Source organism: Drosophila albomicans, chromosome X (genome assembly GCF_009650485.2).
Source record: "Drosophila albomicans strain 15112-1751.03 chromosome X, ASM965048v2, whole genome shotgun sequence".
Taxonomy (NCBI): Eukaryota; Metazoa; Arthropoda; class Insecta; order Diptera; family Drosophilidae; genus Drosophila; species Drosophila albomicans.
The window spans coordinates 14,733,750-14,752,935 of record NC_047627.2 but is presented as its reverse complement, the minus strand read 5'-3'; the positions used below and the strand labels follow the sequence as shown (position 1 = coordinate 14,752,935).

At 40.6% G+C, this 19,186-nt stretch overlaps 3 protein-coding genes across 14 annotated transcripts in view; 1 reads left to right on the top strand and 2 right to left on the bottom strand.

Moving 5' to 3' along the window:
• LOC117578232 (uncharacterized) overlaps positions 1–8,476 on the bottom strand; it is a 116,095-nt gene extending 107,619 nt beyond the window's left edge. For 3 of the 10 annotated variants that reach the window (XM_052008510.1, XM_034263621.2, XM_052008511.1), the window contains exon 1: positions 2,571–3,702. The gene's annotated coding sequence lies outside the window, so the exon portion shown is untranslated. Of the gene's footprint in view, positions 1–2,570; positions 3,703–3,968; positions 5,446–6,477; positions 6,866–8,395 lie in introns of those variants that run through there. The other 7 variants (XM_052008505.1, XM_052008508.1, XM_052008504.1 and 4 more) reach the window with 7 other exon arrangements.
• A 3,599-nt stretch (positions 8,477–12,075) lies between these two features.
• Positions 12,076–19,186, top strand: part of LOC117567338 (uncharacterized) — a 28,414-nt gene continuing 21,303 nt past the window's right edge. For 2 of the 3 annotated variants that reach the window (XM_052008502.1, XM_052008500.1), the window contains exons 1-2: positions 12,076–12,607; positions 13,485–16,039. In XM_052008502.1, coding sequence (XP_051864462.1) covers positions 14,283–16,039 — 1,757 coding nt within the window. In that variant the 5' untranslated portion in view covers positions 12,076–12,607; positions 13,485–14,282. The other variant, XM_052008501.1, reaches the window with a different exon arrangement.
• Positions 17,877–18,641, bottom strand: LOC127566392 (mitochondrial import receptor subunit TOM20 homolog B-like). Its single transcript, XM_052008512.1, has one exon. It carries the CDS (start codon positions 18,499–18,501, stop codon positions 18,007–18,009), a length of 495 nt encoding a protein of 164 aa, XP_051864472.1. The 5' UTR covers positions 18,502–18,641; the 3' UTR covers positions 17,877–18,006.

Here is a 19,186-nt window from a genome sequence, read left to right as displayed (position 1 = left end):
TCGTGTCTAACCCATGCAAGCATCTCGCATTTAACGCCGAATGCAGCCCATAATTATGACATTTCATTTGCCAGTGTTAATACTTTAAACTCTAGACTCGTAAATACCCTAACAAGAACTTAAATTTGTAATATTTTTAAAGAAAAGTGTTGAATTATCCGAAATTGTTCTGCGCTTTTATGCATATATTGGACTTCTTATTGACTTCTTTCTTTCTAATTCTTGAAGATTTATAACTTTGATTTATCTTAAATCTATCTTCACAAATTTCACAAAATTGCATTAAAACTTCAAATAAAATAGTGTCTTCTTTCTTTCTAATTCTTAAAGATTTATAACATTGATTTCTTTGAAATCTACTCAATTCAAGTTCACAAAATTTCATTAAAACTTCAAATAAAATAGAGACGTTGTAAAGATTTGTTTCTTTATTTCATATATCAAAGTTTGAAGACCTCGCTAATAATCAAAACTATAAATTATTTCAGCTACCAGAACTTTTATTTAGATCTCTTGAAAAATTCTTGAACTTTGCTGTCGTCACATATTTTCTGCTAACACATTGCATTATTGCCAATTACACGTTTCGGTATATTTTAGAATTTGGTATATTAATTAAGGCATATTTCATTATAATACTGCACTTTCCTACTTGTTTCGAAGGTTTTTAAAGCACAACTAATGTCCTAATATCTAATATAGATATGGATATAAGCGCTACCCATTTCCATGAAAATATACCAAATTAATATACCAAATGAATACTGAATGTCGTCTGTATACTATAAATATAAACATAGCTATACCGCTACCATTTTTCATGAAAATATACCAAATGAACATACCGAAATATACCGAAAAGTATATAAAATACTATTTCAAGCTTTGTTTTCAGTAGTTCATATATACCCTTTTACCCTGCACTTATGCAGGGTATAATTGCAAATCCCTTTGCTCGTATTAGCAATTCGAATCAAAATTCATTGAGGCGACCAACTAGAAAGCGCAGTTCAATCGAAATTGTTGAAAAGCGTGTCTATCTCGCTCCCTCTTTGTATCTCTCTCTCTTCCTCGCTATCTTGCTGTTAATTGATCGGTTGTAAAGCTAGTGATTAGTACGTCAAAGCAGTTGCGGCTTTTGCGGCAACTCGCCACCATCTGGGGCTGGTAAATTTTTGGGATTGAAAACTAATTAGCAACAAGCCGCAGGAACAGCGAATGCTAATGCAACACTGAGTAGCACTGAGCTGCAATCGTTGTGGCAGAAGTAAAAAGTAAAGAGATAGAGAAACCAAGAGAGAGAGAGAGAGAGAGCGAGAGAAGCGGATGTAAATACACTTCGATTAACGCTAAATTAGCTGCTGCAACAAAAGCCAAATGCTGTTCCCGATGACGATGACAACGTCGAGGTTGAACATGACGACAAAGCAAGTTGAGCATGAGGGTTGAGTGATGACTGATGGGGAATAAGGGATAGGGGATACGGGGGTTGGAGGGTTGGAGGGTGGCACTTATCTTGCTTGCTTTGCTGTGCATTGTCAGCGTCCAATGGCAGCCAATGCATTTGGCGATACTCTGGCGATGATTCACAATACAAAAGATGCAGCAGCCCAGTCGACGTCGACGACAGCACAACAACAACAACAACAAAAATGAGTAGAGGAAAATGTTGTGGGTAGCGATAAATAGATGTATAGGCAATGCCTCTCTCTCTCTGTCTCTCTCTCTCTCTATCTCGCTTTGTCTCGCACTCTCGGGCACTTGTGTGTCTCTAGCAAGCTGACAAAACAAGTCCCTGACCCCAAAAAGTAGGCAACAAAAAGCGCTGACTGCTTTGTCAGCAATTCAACATGACTCCCACACACTCTTCCCTCTCTCTCCTCTCTCTCTCTCCTCTCTGTCTCTCTCACACTCTGGCATCTGCTATGCTAATAACCAATATTTTAGAGCCAAGCGCCGCCGTCTGCCATACAAAATTGTCGCCAACAACAACATTCTTTGCAGATAAATGAAATCATGAATCATGGCCAAGAGAATTTGGACAACTAGCTAGGCAATGGAATCGAAAAACTTCCGATTACCAGAGAGAGCATTCATTTAACTGGATAATTGAATAGAAATGCTTGGGAAAAACCCCCCCGAAAAAAAGAGAAAGGCAACGGAAAACAAAAAACAAAAAAACAAACTTCTTACCAAAACTTTGTACTTGCGATTGGGATAGGTAATCGATCAATTATCGAGTACAAGCAAATGATTTCAATGGGGAAAAAACATGAGTGTAGTGCCAGGTTTTTCTTCCTCTGTTCTTTTTTTGTTTTGATCCCAACTAAAGACAATGCAAACTTTTCGGGGACCAGGACTTTAAGGACTTTCCGCTATCTCTATGTTTGCAGCATGATTCATAAATGCAATTAGATTTCGAAATTTCGCTTGAACAAAGAAATTGCAGAGATAACTTAAACAAAGAAATCTCCTTTAAAAAAAATACACACAATTTGCAATGAATATAAAAACTGAATATGCTAATAATAATATAAATAAATATTCATAGAGGATAGAAATAGACTTACCTTGTGACAAAAGCTCATGCGCTTTGTGTTTAGACAAAAGTTCACTTTTGGCTGCGATGTATATTTTATTTTTTTTTTTTTGGTATGGATGATGATTGTTAAATTGGTATTTGTTTGGTTTTTGTTTTTTTTTTGTTGATATTTTTTTGTTTTGTTTTGGTTTTGTGTGTTTTGTGTTGTGTTTATTATTAGAGAGAATTTGAAGAAGTTAAGATTAGAAACACTTTAGAGAATTTTTATGTTTATTTTTGGTTTTTTTTATATTTGTGTTTTCTTTTTCAGTATTTTTTAAACGTCTCTGGTTGGCGCTTTAGTTAGATATGGTCTCTTTTGGTTTTATACAATAAAATTGAACTGGTAAACATAACGAACGAGCGAACGAACGAACGAACGAGCGAATGAACGAACGAACGCATCAAACGTGGAAACTACGGAAACGGAAACGGAATACGAGAATACGAGAATAGTACGATTAGAACAATTAGGGAACTTTAAATTTGTCGACTAATTATGTACTCTTGATTGACTGATTGATTGATTGGGCATCAATTAGTTGTTTTTTTTTTTATTTTTTTCTTTATTATCAATTTTGTGGTATGATCAAAAAGCATTCGCAAAAATAATATAATGTTGCGGGAGAATGTTGGATTAATTTGCATGCTAAATTGTTGGTGTTGTATGTCTGGGGGGCAAGGCAAGCATTGGCATTATTTACAGATTTGAATGAATGTAGTTTTTTCGAACTGATTATCAAGCCAATTAGAAGTAACTTTGTCTACGGGGTTTTATGTACATGAAAGAAGAAAGAACCATCATAACTGGGGTCCAACTTTTGCTAAGAACTGTTTGAGTTTAAGTTTTTTTGGCATTTCGAATTTTGTTTGTCAAATTTTGTTTTTGTTTTTTTTTAGGTTTTTTTTTTTTTGTTTGCTTTTTCAATTTTCAAACAGTTGACGAAAAGTTTTGTTGCCGGAAGAAGTGAATAGAAAAAGTTGAAGAATTGTTTGGGGAAAATGCACATACACAAAGTAGTTATTACAATGATAGGACAAGGCTCTTGAATAAAGTCACGAGTTGGATTTGTAGATTGATTTAATTTTTGGCAAACATTGAACGAGATACGAAAAAAAAAAAACAGAAAAAAAAGAATGCCACTAGTTGGCCAACAAGTTGATAAGGTTGGGAAGGTTGAGGGGCGGGAGTTTTTAGATGAACCACACTCTACACACTATTTAGTTTAAAAATGGAACGAACGAACATATGTACTTTTTTGGAAAGTAGTTGTAGTAGTAGTAGTAGAAATAGTAGTAGGAATAGTAATAGTAGTAGTTGTAGTTGTAGGTGGTGAAGTAGTAGTAAGTAAGTTACTAGTACTAAAGGTAGTAAAGAGTCGCTCACTTTTTATTGCAAATGGAGGAAGCGTTGGCAACATTTTGATAAACGTCGTGATAAATTTGGTAGATGTCTCTTATCAATTTTTGTTTTGTTTGTTTTGGTATGGATTGCAACTGGTTTCAACTGGTGCTCTTTTTTTTATTTTGGCTTTTGATGATTGGTGTTGTTATTGCATTTCGATTTTTTTGCATCTTCGTTTTTAGTTATTACGCTAGTTGCTTACTTAGCCTATTTAGTAGTCGAAAGTGGTGGCAAATAGTGATAATATGGCGGTGGCGGTGACGGTGGCGGTGGCGGTGGTATTGGTGGTGGTGTTAATAGTAGTAGTAGTGGTGGTGGTGTTGGTGGTGGTGGTGAACGGTGAGCGGTTGCGTTTAGCGGTGGTGGGTGCAACATTAGCGGGTTTTAAGCATAGATTTTGTTTTTGTTTATACGTGTTTTTTTTTGCAATTGTTTTTGTGTTCACTTTGCGTTGCAAGCGCCCAAAAATAACCGTTTCCCATTAAGTTGGGTTAGATTGAATCGGTTAAGATTCATTGCATTTCGATTTCGATTACGATGTCGTTGTCGTTGTCGCTGTCGATTCTCTTTAATCCGTTTGATTCATGATTTCGTTTCGTTTTGTCGTTTCTTTCATTTGTATAGTATCCTTACTTTTTTTTTATATGCACGACGAGCACGCGATGTCAAAGCGCAAAGAATGAAGAAAGAAGTGGAAGTGGAAGTTCTTGATGAAAGGGTGCAATGGCAAAAAGTTTAAACAAAATACTCCGCGAGTGCCAATGACACCAAGAGTTTTGGGTTCCGTTTCTTTTTCTTTTTGTTTTTGGTTTTTGGTTTTGATTGCGTTTTGTTATTTGTTTGTATGGCTGCCTCTTGGCCCCAGGGATGCGAGCCGGGGCTGTGCAAGTGTCTGCCAGGGGCGGACTAGCAAGGGCACCACACACACACACACACACCGAGCGAAAGAGCGAGAGAAAGAGAGGGAGAGAGAAAGATAGTGAGCAAGCAGAGGGCGCGTGCGATGACGTCGACGGGGCGGCAAGTGGTTGAAGTTGAACGTGGCACAACGTGGCTAAATAAAATAATATAAATATCAAAAGGAAAACGAAAACGAAAACAACTAAGAAGCCGACTATCGAATATTCTCGACTTCGAAATACCCGTTACCAATTGTATTTGTACAGGAATTCTGAAAATCTTTCTAATTTTTGTTCTTATTCAATGTTTCATAATATTGTATTTGAAATTTGTGAACGTTTTGTTTGAATTAAAATGTTTCCTCTATTTGATATGACCAGTATTAAAAATTAAGTAGCTAGCACTATTTCTATTGAAAAAATATTTTAGATCTAAAAGAATAGCAAAGTGATTTTTAGAGAATGTAATTACGGCGATCGAAGATGATCAAGAATATAAATACTTCAATACTTTAGAAAACACACTCTGCACTAAATTGTGAAACACTTCTACCCTCTGCATAGCGGGTATCAAACAACAACAATAAAACAAAAAAAAAAAGAAAGAAAAAAAACAACCCTCTGCGGCAAAGACAAACGCTGACTCAGCGACCGAGACTGCGACGGCGACGGCGACTGGAAACAGAGACTTTCTTTTCTGACGAGGGCGATGTTCGATATTTTGCACTTGCACAAAATCAAGAAGAAGATAAAGTTAAAGCAAGTGAACGATTAAACAGCTAAAACGACAAACGGTAAGCGGCAAATGGCAAATGGCAAACGGTAAAAGCTCTGCACAGAGTCGAACAACACGCAACTTGCGTGTTTTTCTTCCTCTTCTTCCACTTATGGTTGTTGTTGTCGTTGTCTACGTTTTTTTTTTTTTGTCTTTTACGAATTGACTTTCGTCATTTGTCGCTTGTGACACGTTGTTCTTCCTCCATTCCATTCATGATTTCATTTCACCGCCTTTGGCTGCTTTCGCTCCAAACACAAACAACAACTACACTAGCGACTAGCAGCAATAACTACAACAACAAAAAAAGCAACAAAAATAATAAATCGCCACTCGCGCACCCCTCTCACTCACATTTGCTTCGCGACTTCACTTCGAGTTAGAGGAATCACAGTTACTTGTCTTTTCCTTTTTTTTCTTATTGCCTTTTGCCTTTGTCTTTAACTTAAACTTCACTTTTGCTTTGACTGCGGCTCCTTGTGCGTGTATGTGCGCCTTGTAAGTATGCGTGTGTATTTTATGTAGTATGCGTGTGTATGTGTGTGTGTGAATTTTATTTCGTTTTCTTTCTTTATTTGTGCTGCTGCTTCAGTTTTGTAAATTTACACCATGCTTCTTCTTGTCGTTATTGTTGTTGCCAGCGCGCGTTACACACACACACACATACACTTACGCACATACTCGCACTCACATACAGACGCACGCATTCGCACACACACACACAGTCAAGCAAGCAAGCATACGCACACACACACAGTAAGAGAGACACAGGAAAAAAATAATTGTGATATTTTTGCTGGTTATCGCTGCTGCTTACTTTGTTAGCAGGCTGATTTCTTTGCTTTTGCGCTTGTTAGGACCTTACAGCAACGCGTACGAGTCAGGACTAAACCTACAGGCGAATTGCCAATTGGATTTCAATTACACCCGCTATCGCAGCCGCTGTCGCTGCCCAACGACGAACGTACGAGAAAGCGGACGACAGCCAAAGAGAGCAAGAGAGAGTAAGCTCCAATTGCAGAGAGTGCGTATTCAGAGCAAGCAAGAGAGAGACAGGGAGGTTTTCACGTTTGTTCCAGCTGTGAGTTTTATTTGATCTTTGTTGTTCTTGTTCTTGGGCGCCAGCATTTGAATTTCAATGAAATTTGAATTTAAAATTACCTACTTAATTATTCTGTTTGATGGCGGACTGTTAGCTAATTATTGTCTACAAATTAAGAAAAATTCACCAGAAAAAAATAACGCAAAAAGATGTGGCATACATTTTTGAAGCATTTTAAAAAGTCGAAATATTGTAACATTTATATTAATAAATTTTCAATTAAATTTCAAATAAGTTATAAGTTACTTCAATGTTTTTGTTGAACTTTAAGCAATATGACTTATTAATTTGCTTAAAATCAATTTATTTCTGTTCATATTTTGAATGGTTGAAAACGAAAATGAAAGTTGTAAAATTTATTGAAATATGATATTTTTCCATAAATATTTATTATTATGATAGTTTAGCAACGATTGTAAAGTATATTTAAATTCGTCAATTCATGTCTTATTTTTCGGCTTCAAAGGAATGTAATGTAGTTTGCTAGATTGCTCCCAAAACATATGATTGAGTGACTGAGAGAACTGCGCAACTGCCTAGAAATGTGCTCTCTCTTTAAGTTGGAAAGGAAAAGCTCAAAAACATGTGACACGAAATCAATGTTGGCAATGCTGTTCAGCACAAGCTCAACAAAATGTGGGTGCAGAAGAGTGAGAGCGAGTGCGAGTCAACAACAAAACGATTTGTCCGCAATATTTTGACATTTCGAAGGGCAAAAGAGCGTCGTTACACGACTAACGAAGGCAGACACGAAGTGGACCGAGCCTGAGAGCAAGAGAGCGACAGTGAGAGCGCGCGTCAAAATAATAAATTTATAAAATGTCCGTTTGCAACTGTGTGCGTAAGTGGGAGTATATGCGTGGTTGTGTGTGCGTGTATGAGAAGTGCGTGTGTGTCAATATAAGTGCGAGCATTAGCCCAAGTGTGAGCGAGTCTGTGCGTGTGTGTTTAGGTCTGTGTATGAACGAGCATCTCGAATCTGAGTCAAAGACATGTTGCTACGAAGTCATGTCGTCCTCGGCCTCCGTTTCTTCTCCTGCCCTACAACAACTGTTCTCAAGATATTGAAGCACACTTATGGGCGGCCTGCATTTATTTAATTAAATTTACTGTGCGTGCAATTAAAGCCGCAACAATGGTCGCGCCTGCCGGCAATTGGACTACAAATCAAAGCTGCTGCTGCTGCCAATTGGCAACTGTCAATTGGCCCAAGAGGCGAGCACTTTATATAATAAGTACGCTTCCATAATGTCAATACAAAAGACGCACGCAAAGACACATACACACACACACATACAGTTACTCACACACACACTCACTCACGCACACACACACACGCTCACACATTCACAAGGCGAACACGCGCGCGTTTATGAACAGAGAAACTCGGTGTGGAAATTCAATTTGCTGACTCAATTTTAGCACGTTACGCCAAAAAAACATATAAAAAAAAACAACAAATAACACACACCAACAACAACAACGGCAACGTTGGCGACACAAAAAAAAAATGTGCAAAAAAAGCAAATGTTTGCTGGCACTATTTTGAATGAAAACACGCGTTATTTAATCGCGTCGTCAGCGCACGGACACTGTTCGATTTTAAATATATTTTTGTGTGAATTCCACATACAAAATACTTTGAACGTTTTTTTTATATTTTTGTTGGGCGGAGAGGGGAATTTCGTTGGTGCTCCAAATGCAGAGAACGCACTGAAACTGAAATGGAAACTGAAACTGAAGTCACGATGCCTTCGAACATTGCCAATGCGCGTTTAACCTCAAAACGATGCTCACGGCGACCGAGTGCGATAGAGAGAGAGCCTTATTGAAGAGAGTGCATTCGCTCTCGTGCTTTCTCTCTCACGCATGCGCCAAAGCTGCAGTTGTCATTGCCACCCTCAACAGCAGGTCAGGCTTAGCATTGCTCAGCTTGTGCGCTAGATGGCGCTAATAGTGCTTGCAAGTTGTGCAGAACTTTGAAAGCTACACAAAGCTTGCACAAGTTGTCCTGCTCTTGAAAGCTGCGCTTACCCAAGCCACGGGCTTGTATCGATCTAGTCTGTTTTTATGCAATAAAAGCTATCTATCATAAGTTAGACACTATATCATCTGACAGCAATTTAATGTCGATTAATTTAACAGATATTCTAAGTACTTATTTGTTGTTATTAACTGCTTTGTAAACGGTTCTTGTATATTTATGTTATGAATTATTGCACGGCTGCAAGCTAAAAAATATTGAAACTTTTATTGGGCAATCTGGCAGCATTTGTGATTGCTGAAATTCTCATACGCCAGTCTGGTTACTCTTGCTAAGTTTATCGACAGGGCGTTGCCACTGGCGGCAGAACAATCAAAAATCGAACTGTATAATAATCGAAAGCAGTATTTATTGGAGTAACTCTTCAGCTTGTTTAACATAAAATAAAAAACTATCGATTGCTACGTAATTTTAATAAACTTCATTTATTTATAATATTTTAATAAATTAAATTGTATCATAGATTGAAATTGTGTGAAAACAGTGTTGTTTATCGTTTATCGAAATGATTTGGTATTAACAGTAAATTTGTAGCAACTAACGAGTAACGAGTGGCGAGCACACATACTCACATTTAGTTTTCACAACACACCACACACACACACACATATATATATATAAGAGGCTATCGTGGGCAGTAACCAGAGAAGGAATTTCAGCTTTCGAGCACTTTCAACCCCCAGCGAGCAAAAAAAAGCATTGCATATGTGCGAGGGGCGCCCAAAAAGCAACGAGTCCTGCGAATTTTGTGCGAACAACAGCAGCAGGCAGCAGGAGCAGGCGCAAAAGAGCGACATAGTCACTCGTCCCACCGCCACGCCGCCCACATGCGATGCCAGCAGCGACGCGAGCAGCGCTGCCGCCCGAATCAACCACCCGCTACAGCGACAACACACTGTGTGTGTCTCTGTATGTGTGGGCAGAGTGAAGTAGTGGGGTGGCGGCAGTTGAGCAGCTCAGCAGCTCGGCAGCATCGAGCAAAACACAACAAACCGTAAAGCATTCGCGATGCGTCGCTGCCGACGCCGCTGCGCTGCTGCGCGCTGCTAGCTGCGGCGTTGACGTCGTACACGTCTTGTGTGACTGCCTCTTGGGGGTATGAAAGGGGAGATATGCCAGCAGCTTTACCACTACATAAACAGAAATTCGATTTATGACCACTGCGTGTGGAGTAGGGGTAGCAGGAGGAGGAGGGGGGGGGGGGGAGAGAGAGTACTGAATACACGACGCTGTGTCTATGGCTGCGGCGGCGGCGACGACGACGACGACAGCGGCAGCGAGCACACTGTGCCTTGTTTTCGGCATAGACTTTTTGGGGGTGGCGCCATTCGCTTTGGTTTCGCTTCCTTTGCGTTAAACCCCTCCGCCCCACCCCCTCGCTCAGTGCCTTTGCTGCTGACTGTGACAGCAACGGCCGCCGTCGTGGCAATAACGACAACGATAACGTGGATACGTTTGCCTCTCATGATGGTGCGGCGTGGGTGGAGCGGGCGAGCGGGGCGGGGCGGGGCGGGGCGGTAGGTCGCTGTTGGTGGGCCGAAAGGCGAAGATGGCAAAGGCGAAAGCGAAGGCGAAGGCGGGTAGAATGGCAGAACATGGCGCAGATGACGATGTGTGGCAATGTCAGGCACCAGAACGCAGTGCACTGCGCAAAATTAGTTAGTATTTATTATTAGTTACAATTCTGACAAATAAATGCATGAGCTTACTTTGGCCAGCTTATTATGTTAATGGCATTGTGTTTGCTTATCAACTCTACCTAGTTAAATTCCTTAAATTAATATTAAAATCTATGTATGTACGTCTTCCACAAATCAAACAAATGCAGCACTATTCCAACTATGTAGCCTTAGCCAATTGGGTTTTGCCTGCATCTGCATTGACAATATGCAAAAAAGGAAAAGGAAACCACAAAAATAGTGAAAGCAAAAAAATAATTCCAAAAAGCAATAGCAAATTATACGAGTGCAAGTGAGTGCGCGATTGTCGATTGCTAAAGCAAACGTTTGCTGCTCATGTCAATTACATCAAATACACAGAGTATTGGAGTTTATCTTCTTCTTCATACATATGTATGTGTGCATTAAAGTAGAAGTTTATCTGCGTTTACCAAAGCCAAGAACAAATCTCAACAACAACTAACATTAACTTGTTTGCGAGAGCAAGCGAGGACGCGATAGTCTATTGCTGCAGTTAACGATAGCTGATCGTGTCTATTACACAGGGGCGCTCCCATATTAGAGTAGATGTTCATCTTCATTTGCAAAAGCAAAAGTGAAAGAAAAAGTGGGGGTGAGTTCGAGAGCCTTGCATTGTACTCACACCTACACGGACTTGCATAGGTATTGTGTGAATACGTTCTATGCATGCTTGCAATTGTGTTGCACAAATGCAATTGCTTGAAAATTACGATAATTAAATGAGCTTGCAGATCGAAAAATGAAAAACCACTTCTTTATTGCAAAGAATTGAAATTAAAATGATCCGACCATGTTTCTTATTGTTAATAAATTTAACTTAATAAAAACGTAACCTAATGTTTCTGCAAATTTAAAGTATATTATTAATGCAAATGTATTCCATACAAAATTGCAACAAGATAACATCTTAAATTAAATTTGACACTTATATGGAGTATTTAAGAAAATTTAATAAATAGAAAACAAAATAAAAATATAGATTTATGATAATAATATTTATTTATTTATTTGTTCAGTATTATATTCGATAAGAGTCAGAAGTGTTGCCTAATTTTTCGGGCAGTGTAGTAAACAATGTCCTCGTCCTCGTAGTTATCGTTGTCGTCGTTGTCGCTGTCGTCGTCATCTCAATTCGCGTGTGCAAACACAAACGCACACACGCACACGAAGATATATGTATGTTTGTGTGTAAGGGCTTTCGTTCGCGCTGTTGACGCGACGGCAACGTTGCCGCGACTTGGACCGAGCTTTCAGCCTGAGAGAGTCTGTGTGGAGTGAGTGAGAGCCTCTGTGTGTGTGTGTGTGTGTGCGTGTGTGTCTTTGCGGCGCTTTGGCGGCGTTGCTCGCTCAAAACTTTTTCGTACTTCACACACACACACACACGCACACGTGCTCGCATGCAATGAGAAAGAGAGAGAGTGAAACACACTGAGAGAGAGAGAGTGAGTGAGAGGCAGAGGGAAGCGCGCGCAGTCACAGACATAGAGAAATGGCAGCGTCGCAGCGACAGCAACGGCAGCGCAGCAGCGAGGACGACGATGGAGACGACGACGAGGACATACACATAAATAAAAAGTCCTTCATTCCGACGCGACCAGCGAGTAACGACATTTGAGCGCTGCGGAGAAAACGCTCGAAATAGTCTCAAAAACGGCGGATTACCAAACAACAAAAAAAAAACCACACATAAAATAAAATATAATAAAATAAGCAGCTGAGGAAATGCATATAACAAATCAAGCTCACATTAATGACAACAACAATAACAATAATAACAACAAGAACATCAGCAACAGCAGCAGCAGTAACAACAGCAGCGACAACAGCAGCAACAACACCAACAACAAACGACAGCAGCTAAATAAATTACAACAAAGCCAATAAGAATTTTCTCGCTTCACAATTTTTTTTTCTTTTCGTTAGAATTTTATTTTCATTCGTTTTTTTCCTGTGACAAATTTCTTTTCGAGTGCGTGAACAAAATATAAGTGAATTCAAGTGCATGAAGTGAACGAAATAACGAAAAAGAAGAAAGAAAGAAGAAAAAAATACCAAATTCAAATAGAATTGGAAATAGAAATTGAAGCGAAGCGAAAACGCAGTAAGCAAATGGCAAAAAGTGCAGCGACGGCGGCGAAGGCGGCGAAAGCGAGGCGAGGCGTCTAGCAGTAGTCGCCACCCGCCAGTGCCTCCCTCCTTGCCCCCCTTCCCCATAGCGTAGGCCATCCACCCAACCACACTCGACACTCCAACGCCTTGTCAGGCTCATACACACACACACACACATATACACTACTACACTGAAACACTGGGTGGGTGTCTCACTCACTCACACACACGCAAGCAAACAAGCAAAGCAGAGCGAATGACACGATGGCGAAAAAAAAATACTGCTCGAAATTGAAATAGCAACAACAATAACGGCGAAAAGGACAACAACAGCAACAACAAAATAGAAAAGCAGCAGCAAACGGAGCAGCATTATTTTCTGCCTTATTGTTGTTGCTGTAGTTGTTTTCTTCATTTTTTTTTGCATTTTTTTCTCAGTGCGTGGGGCGTAGGCGCAGCAACTGAGCTCAAAAAGTAAAGAATCAAAAGCGGCAGCAACAACAACAGTGCATTCAAGTCAAAAATAGCAAATGCAAAAACAAAGTCAAAGCAAAAAGCAGTAGCAGCAACAACAACAAAGAAAATCGCCAGATATTAAGTGACAAGCAAAAGTCGCAGCGTTGCCAGACAGCGCAAAACGAGCGCCACAGCGAGTGCGCTGTTTTTTTTACCAGTTACATTTTTTTTTGGTTCTCTTTCGCGTTCGCTGAATTTTGTGCTCCCGCAGCCTGCGTCGACGTCAACAGCGCCGCCACTTGTGTGCTTGAGTGTGTGCGTATGTGTGTGTATGCGCGCGGGTGTAGATAAAACGACGCTTTGCAGTCCGTTTTACATTTTCTATTTCGTCCCCCCCTCTCTAGGAAATCAAGTGAAATAACAACAATTAGAAAATAGAAAGAAAAAAGAAATACCAAAAGTGAAATAATAAAAGCGATAAATCCAAGCAATGCAACAGCAACAACAACAGCAGCAACACCAACACCAACAGCGAGAAGAAGAACAACAACAAAAGCAGCCGCAGCAGCCGCAGCAGCAGCAACAGCAACGAGGAGAGTAGTGTGTGCGACGTGTGCGTGTGTGTGTGTGTGTGTGCAGTTAGCACGCGACTTGTGTGCGTGAATAATGAAGAAGAAGCAGAAGCAAAACAGCAGCAGAGGCAAAGAGAGGCGCAAAGAGCAGCAACGCCAGCGTCAGCAGCAGCGACAGTGACAGCGACAGCGACGGTAGCAGAGCCCGAGAGAGGCGTCGTCAGCAGCAGCAGCGCAAGCAGCAGCAGCAATTCGCGACGCAGCAGCAGCAGTAGCAACAACAACAACAAATAGCAAAAACTGAGCAGCGTTCGGCAAAGCGCAATCAAACAAACAACAACAACATCAGCAGCAGCAGCAGCAACAACAACAACAACAATTGCAGCGGCAGCAACAACGACAACAGCAGCGGCAGCAAAGCGCCGGCAGCAGCAGCAACGACCCACGACGCCAATTAGCGGCAACGGCGGCGGCAGCAACAGCAGCAGTCGCAGCCGTAGCCGCAGCCGCAGTCGCAGCAGCAGCGCTAGCAGCAGCAGTTGCAGCAGCCGAAGCAGCAGCAACGACAACAACCACAACAGCCACAACAACAACAACAATAACAATAATAATAATAATCATAATAACAGTAAACTGAACATGTCGAAAACAACAACTGCAGCCGCTGCCGCAGCAGCAGCAGCCCAAGCGGCAGCAACATCGTCGGCAGCGCAGCAGGCAGCGGTCGCAGCGGCAGCAGCAGCAGCTGCAGCGCAAGCAGCGGCAGCAGCCAACAGCAGCAGCAATGCAGCCGATTTCAGTGCATTCGATTTTAACGATAGCTCCGATAATTCCGATACGCCTTTAGTGCCACGCGCGCCTTTCTTGAGTCGCGCTGCTGCGGCGGCGGCGGCAGCGGCTGCAGCTGCATTGAGCGCCAGCAGTGGCAGCAACAGCAACAGTAGTAGCAGTAGCAACCACAACAACAGCAACACCAACAATAACAACAGCAGCAGCAGCAATGTTGTTGTCAACAACAGCAACACCAACAACAATAATAACAATAATAATAACAGCAACAGTAACAGCAACAACAACAACAACAGCATTGCCAACGCGCGGCATCGCAGCAGCAACATGAACAACAATAGCAATGCCAGCAGTCGCAGCAGCAGCAGCTCACAAAGCAGCGACGACAGCAACCACGGCACAACGACAACAACAACAAAAACAACCACAACAGCAGCAGCCGCAGCACAAGCCCAAGCAGCAGCAGCAGCAGTGGTTGCTGCCGCAGTGAATGCGCTGCACAATGGCAAGCAGCAGCAGCAGCAACAACAACAACAGCAGCAGCAACATCATTACAACAACGGCAGCAGCAGCAACAAGCAGCGTGATCGCGACTTGGATGACGATGAAGAGGAAGAAGAACCGCTTGAGGAGGACGAGGATGATTACGATGATGAGGATGACGAAGACGAGGATGCCATGGATCACCACAACAACAACAACAACAACAGCAGCAGCAACAACAACAACAATAACAGTAGTAGCAACAACAACAACCTGAACAACAACAATGTGGTTTCATTGCCAACCGATCTGCGACATGAGCAACAAGCGAACTACGACGACGACGACGACGAAGATGATGAGGACGATGATGACGACGAGGACGATGACGATGATGTCGATAGTCGGACAGCGTTGACAGCAACACATTTGGGCAGCTCGGCTGCTGGCGATAGCAGCGGCTTGCACATGAGCATTGCTGCGGCAGCGGCATCGGCGGCGGTTGCTGCCGCAGCGGCAGCCAAATTGAATGCAGCCAATGTGGCTGCTGCCGCACAGCTGGAGCATCACAGCCAGAATGCAACGACATCGGTGCTGGACATGGTGAGCAATGCGGCAGCGGCTGCTGCTGCTGGCATCGGCAACATTGTTGTGGCACCCAACAGTTTGATTGGCGGTGGCAACGGCGGTGGTGTTGGTGGCAACAGCAACACCAGTTTCTCCACCAACAACAACAGCAGCAACCATGCGCTGGGCAACGAACAATTGTCGTCTCGTCACAGCAGCAATTCGCATCAGCAGCAACAACAACAGCAGCAGCAGCAACAACAACAGCACCAGCAACAACATCAGCAGCAACATCATCAACAGCAACAACTCCAGCAGCAGCATCAGCAGCAACAACATCAGCAATCCAGCAACGCTGGCAGCGGCAGCGGCAGTGGCAGCGCTGCCAGCGAACGTCGCAAGTATCGGCATCAGAACTACAGCAAGAACATCTACATTGGAACCAAGAATGCCGAGAAATGGGAGCACATGCGCACTCGATTGCAGTTCAAGAACGATGTCGAGTTCGTTGCGTATCTCCTCAATCTGGCCGACAACGACACCGATCGACTGAACAAGTGAGTAGCCAAAAGATTCATTACTTATACAGTACCTAGAAGATTCTTTACTTATAAAGCAGCCAGAAGATTCTTTACTTATAAGCATGGTTGCCACTTTTTTTACAAATGTACCAAAACTGGTACATTTTTTTTGCGTTGGTACATTGGATCACTTTTTTTCATTTTGGTACATTTTCAATATGCCTGGTCTAGAATTTAAATTTTTCATAAAATTTTAAGTTCACACATATTATTTTAAAAAATGGCTCTGTTCCACCAGACACAAATTTTGTATCAGTTAGAAATTGAACCATGACTAACACTGGAAAAAATCGCATACAGTCGATTTGTCAATTGAGAAAATATGTATGCGCCAATCTATGGTCTATCACTACATAAACAGTTATATGAATCACAATGTGTGAAATACAAAAAATCTTTCGTGAAAAATTTGTGGTACATTTTTGGTAAAATTGGTACATTTTTTCAAAATTTTGGTACAAAATACTTTTTTGGAATGCCACCCGTGCTTATAACATAAGCAGCCAATAGATTCTATACATTTAAAGTAACCACATGATTCATTACATATCAAGTAGCCAAAAGGCCAAAAGATTCTTTACATATCAAGTTAAGAAAAATAGAAACGAGCCACTAAGAGATCAAGAAATATAGAAAATAAACATTAAAACTCTAAAAATAGCCAAATAGCCAACACTCAAAATATATAAAGACTTGGAAAATCACAAAGAGCCTAAAAAGAAACAATCTTCAAAAGTAGTTACCAAAAATGTTCAAATATTGAAATTATATAAAAAAAAGTACAATATTCCTTAAAAAAAAGACTAATGCAAGACTAATTTCTATCTTATAGGCAAGTTTCTCATGTTGTAGCTAAAATTAGAGTAAGGTCTTGCTGGAATTTAAAAAGAGACTCTCAAATTACAATAATTTAAAAAGTAAAAAAAAAATGAAATGGAATTACAAAACCAAGGCAAAAACTTAGATATAAAATAGCTATTTCATAGACAAGTTTCCCATGCTCCAACTCTAACTCAAGTTAGTTATTGCTCGAATAAGTTTTAAGACTAGCTTAACTCAAAACAAGAAATATAGCTATAGTCGAGTGTGCTCGACTGTAAGATATACGCTACGCATTTTGATTGAAGGCAAAACAGTGTGATATTATTCATAAAACATACCATATAATAGACAGCAGAATACTAAAATGTACCGAATATATTTGGCATATCGTTGAAGTACTAAATTTGAAATATATCCTAGAGGTCAGAATATATCATATTGTCAGCAAAATCAACAAAAACCCGATTGCAGTAGGCGTGTTTTTCCATACAAAAGTATTTCTTAAATAACTTATACAATTTGTATCTGATCGCCATCATACTCGCGACTATAACCTAAAAATTACGCTTGTTATTCGATTTTTATCGATTTGCGGGGGCGGAAGTGCATAACAAATGCTCTCGAAAAAAATGATATCTCTATCTCTTATAGTCTGAGTTTTAGGTGTTTATACGAACGGACAGACAGACGGACAGACGGACATGGCTATATCGTCTCGGCTGTTGGCGCTGATCAAGAATATATTATATATACTTTGGGAAGCGGGTATACAAATTGAGAAATTCCTTAAAAACCCAATGTAAAAGCTGCACTATAAGATTGCTATCTTATAGACAAGTTATGTTCCAGTTAAAACTAGAGTTAGTTATTGCTCAAAGTTATACACAAATCTTTTAAAGATAAGGACTAACTAAAAATAATCAGAATTTGATTCTAGAGGCGTGATTGACCCTAAGACTATATCACTATCCAATAACTGTAGAGCAACAGGTTAAGTCAGATGCACTTTATTAATAGCCACTTGAAATTTGTGTCGCATGCAGTAATTGAAAATAAAAAACACAAAATGAACTCAATACCCGGCATAAATTGTCCGGCAATGGAAAAAATGACTCGCAAACTCAATAGTCACCGTTGTAGATTTCCGATTGAGTTCGATTTGACTCATTGCTATCATTGCTGAGTTGGCACGACGATCGACTCCGACTCCAGTTATCGGAGGTGTGCACCAAGAGACGCACCCTCGCCATAATCTGTTCGTAGAGCTCTTTGGGAATGATGCGACGCAGTTTGCAGAGGAATATGTGCGGATCGGCGCAGATCATGATCGCATTGGAGAAATTATGGACGGCACGATTCCAATCGTTGCGTCTGAAATATGTTTCGCCCAAATACACGCGCTGCAAAAAGTATTCAACCACCTCAGCGTTCAATGGGGAGCAGCTCTGTTCGGTTTGTGGCACCTTCAGAAGCCTTTCAAACTGACGCCGCTCATAGAGGCGACGCTTGTAAAGCGGATGCTTGCGTCGTTTGCTGTCGAAATAGATGCAGTATCCCACAATGGCCAGTGTTGCCAGACCGATCAAAATCACTGTGGCGCCATTCAATTTGGACATTCTGTATTACGTAATCTCCTTTCTGTGTGAAATGTAATCGCAATCGATCCACTCGAAATTTTGGTTACTCTGCTCTCTCAGTGTAGTGAAAACGTTAAATGGAATACAGTCTCAATATTAGCAGATGAACAACTCAACGCTTACTTTTCAATTCGAAAGAAGTTGGGATTAACTATTTTTTATTTATTAAGAAATAAGCTGAACAAATTGGTTTGGGCTGAAACTATTTAATAAACTACAAATTTTTAATCAGTTGGGCCAAGCTTAAAGCTTGCACTCTTGAGTTAAATCGCTTCAATCTCTTCCATTGTTTTCTAACCTTACGTAAAAAGCTATAAGCATTTGGTTAAAAGCATTCGATTTGCTTAAAGTTCTCCACTTAAATTTAATCCTAATAAACAAAAAACTGCCAAATCGGAAATTTAAAGTTTTTGCTTTCATTAAATTGTATCTGAACAAAAGTATTTGATATTATCCACTTAATTTTGATTCTATCAAAAAAGCTCTTCCAATACGGAGCTTTAAAGATTTGATTTTCTTAAATTTAATCTCAATAACCAAAAGTTATGCTTAATAGCTTTTGAGGTGCTAAAAACTGTCCGATTAAATTTGATCTTAATCGGCAAAAGTAATCGTAGACCAAAGTTTAAAGGGGCAGCCACAAATCTTAAACTCATTCGAAGCT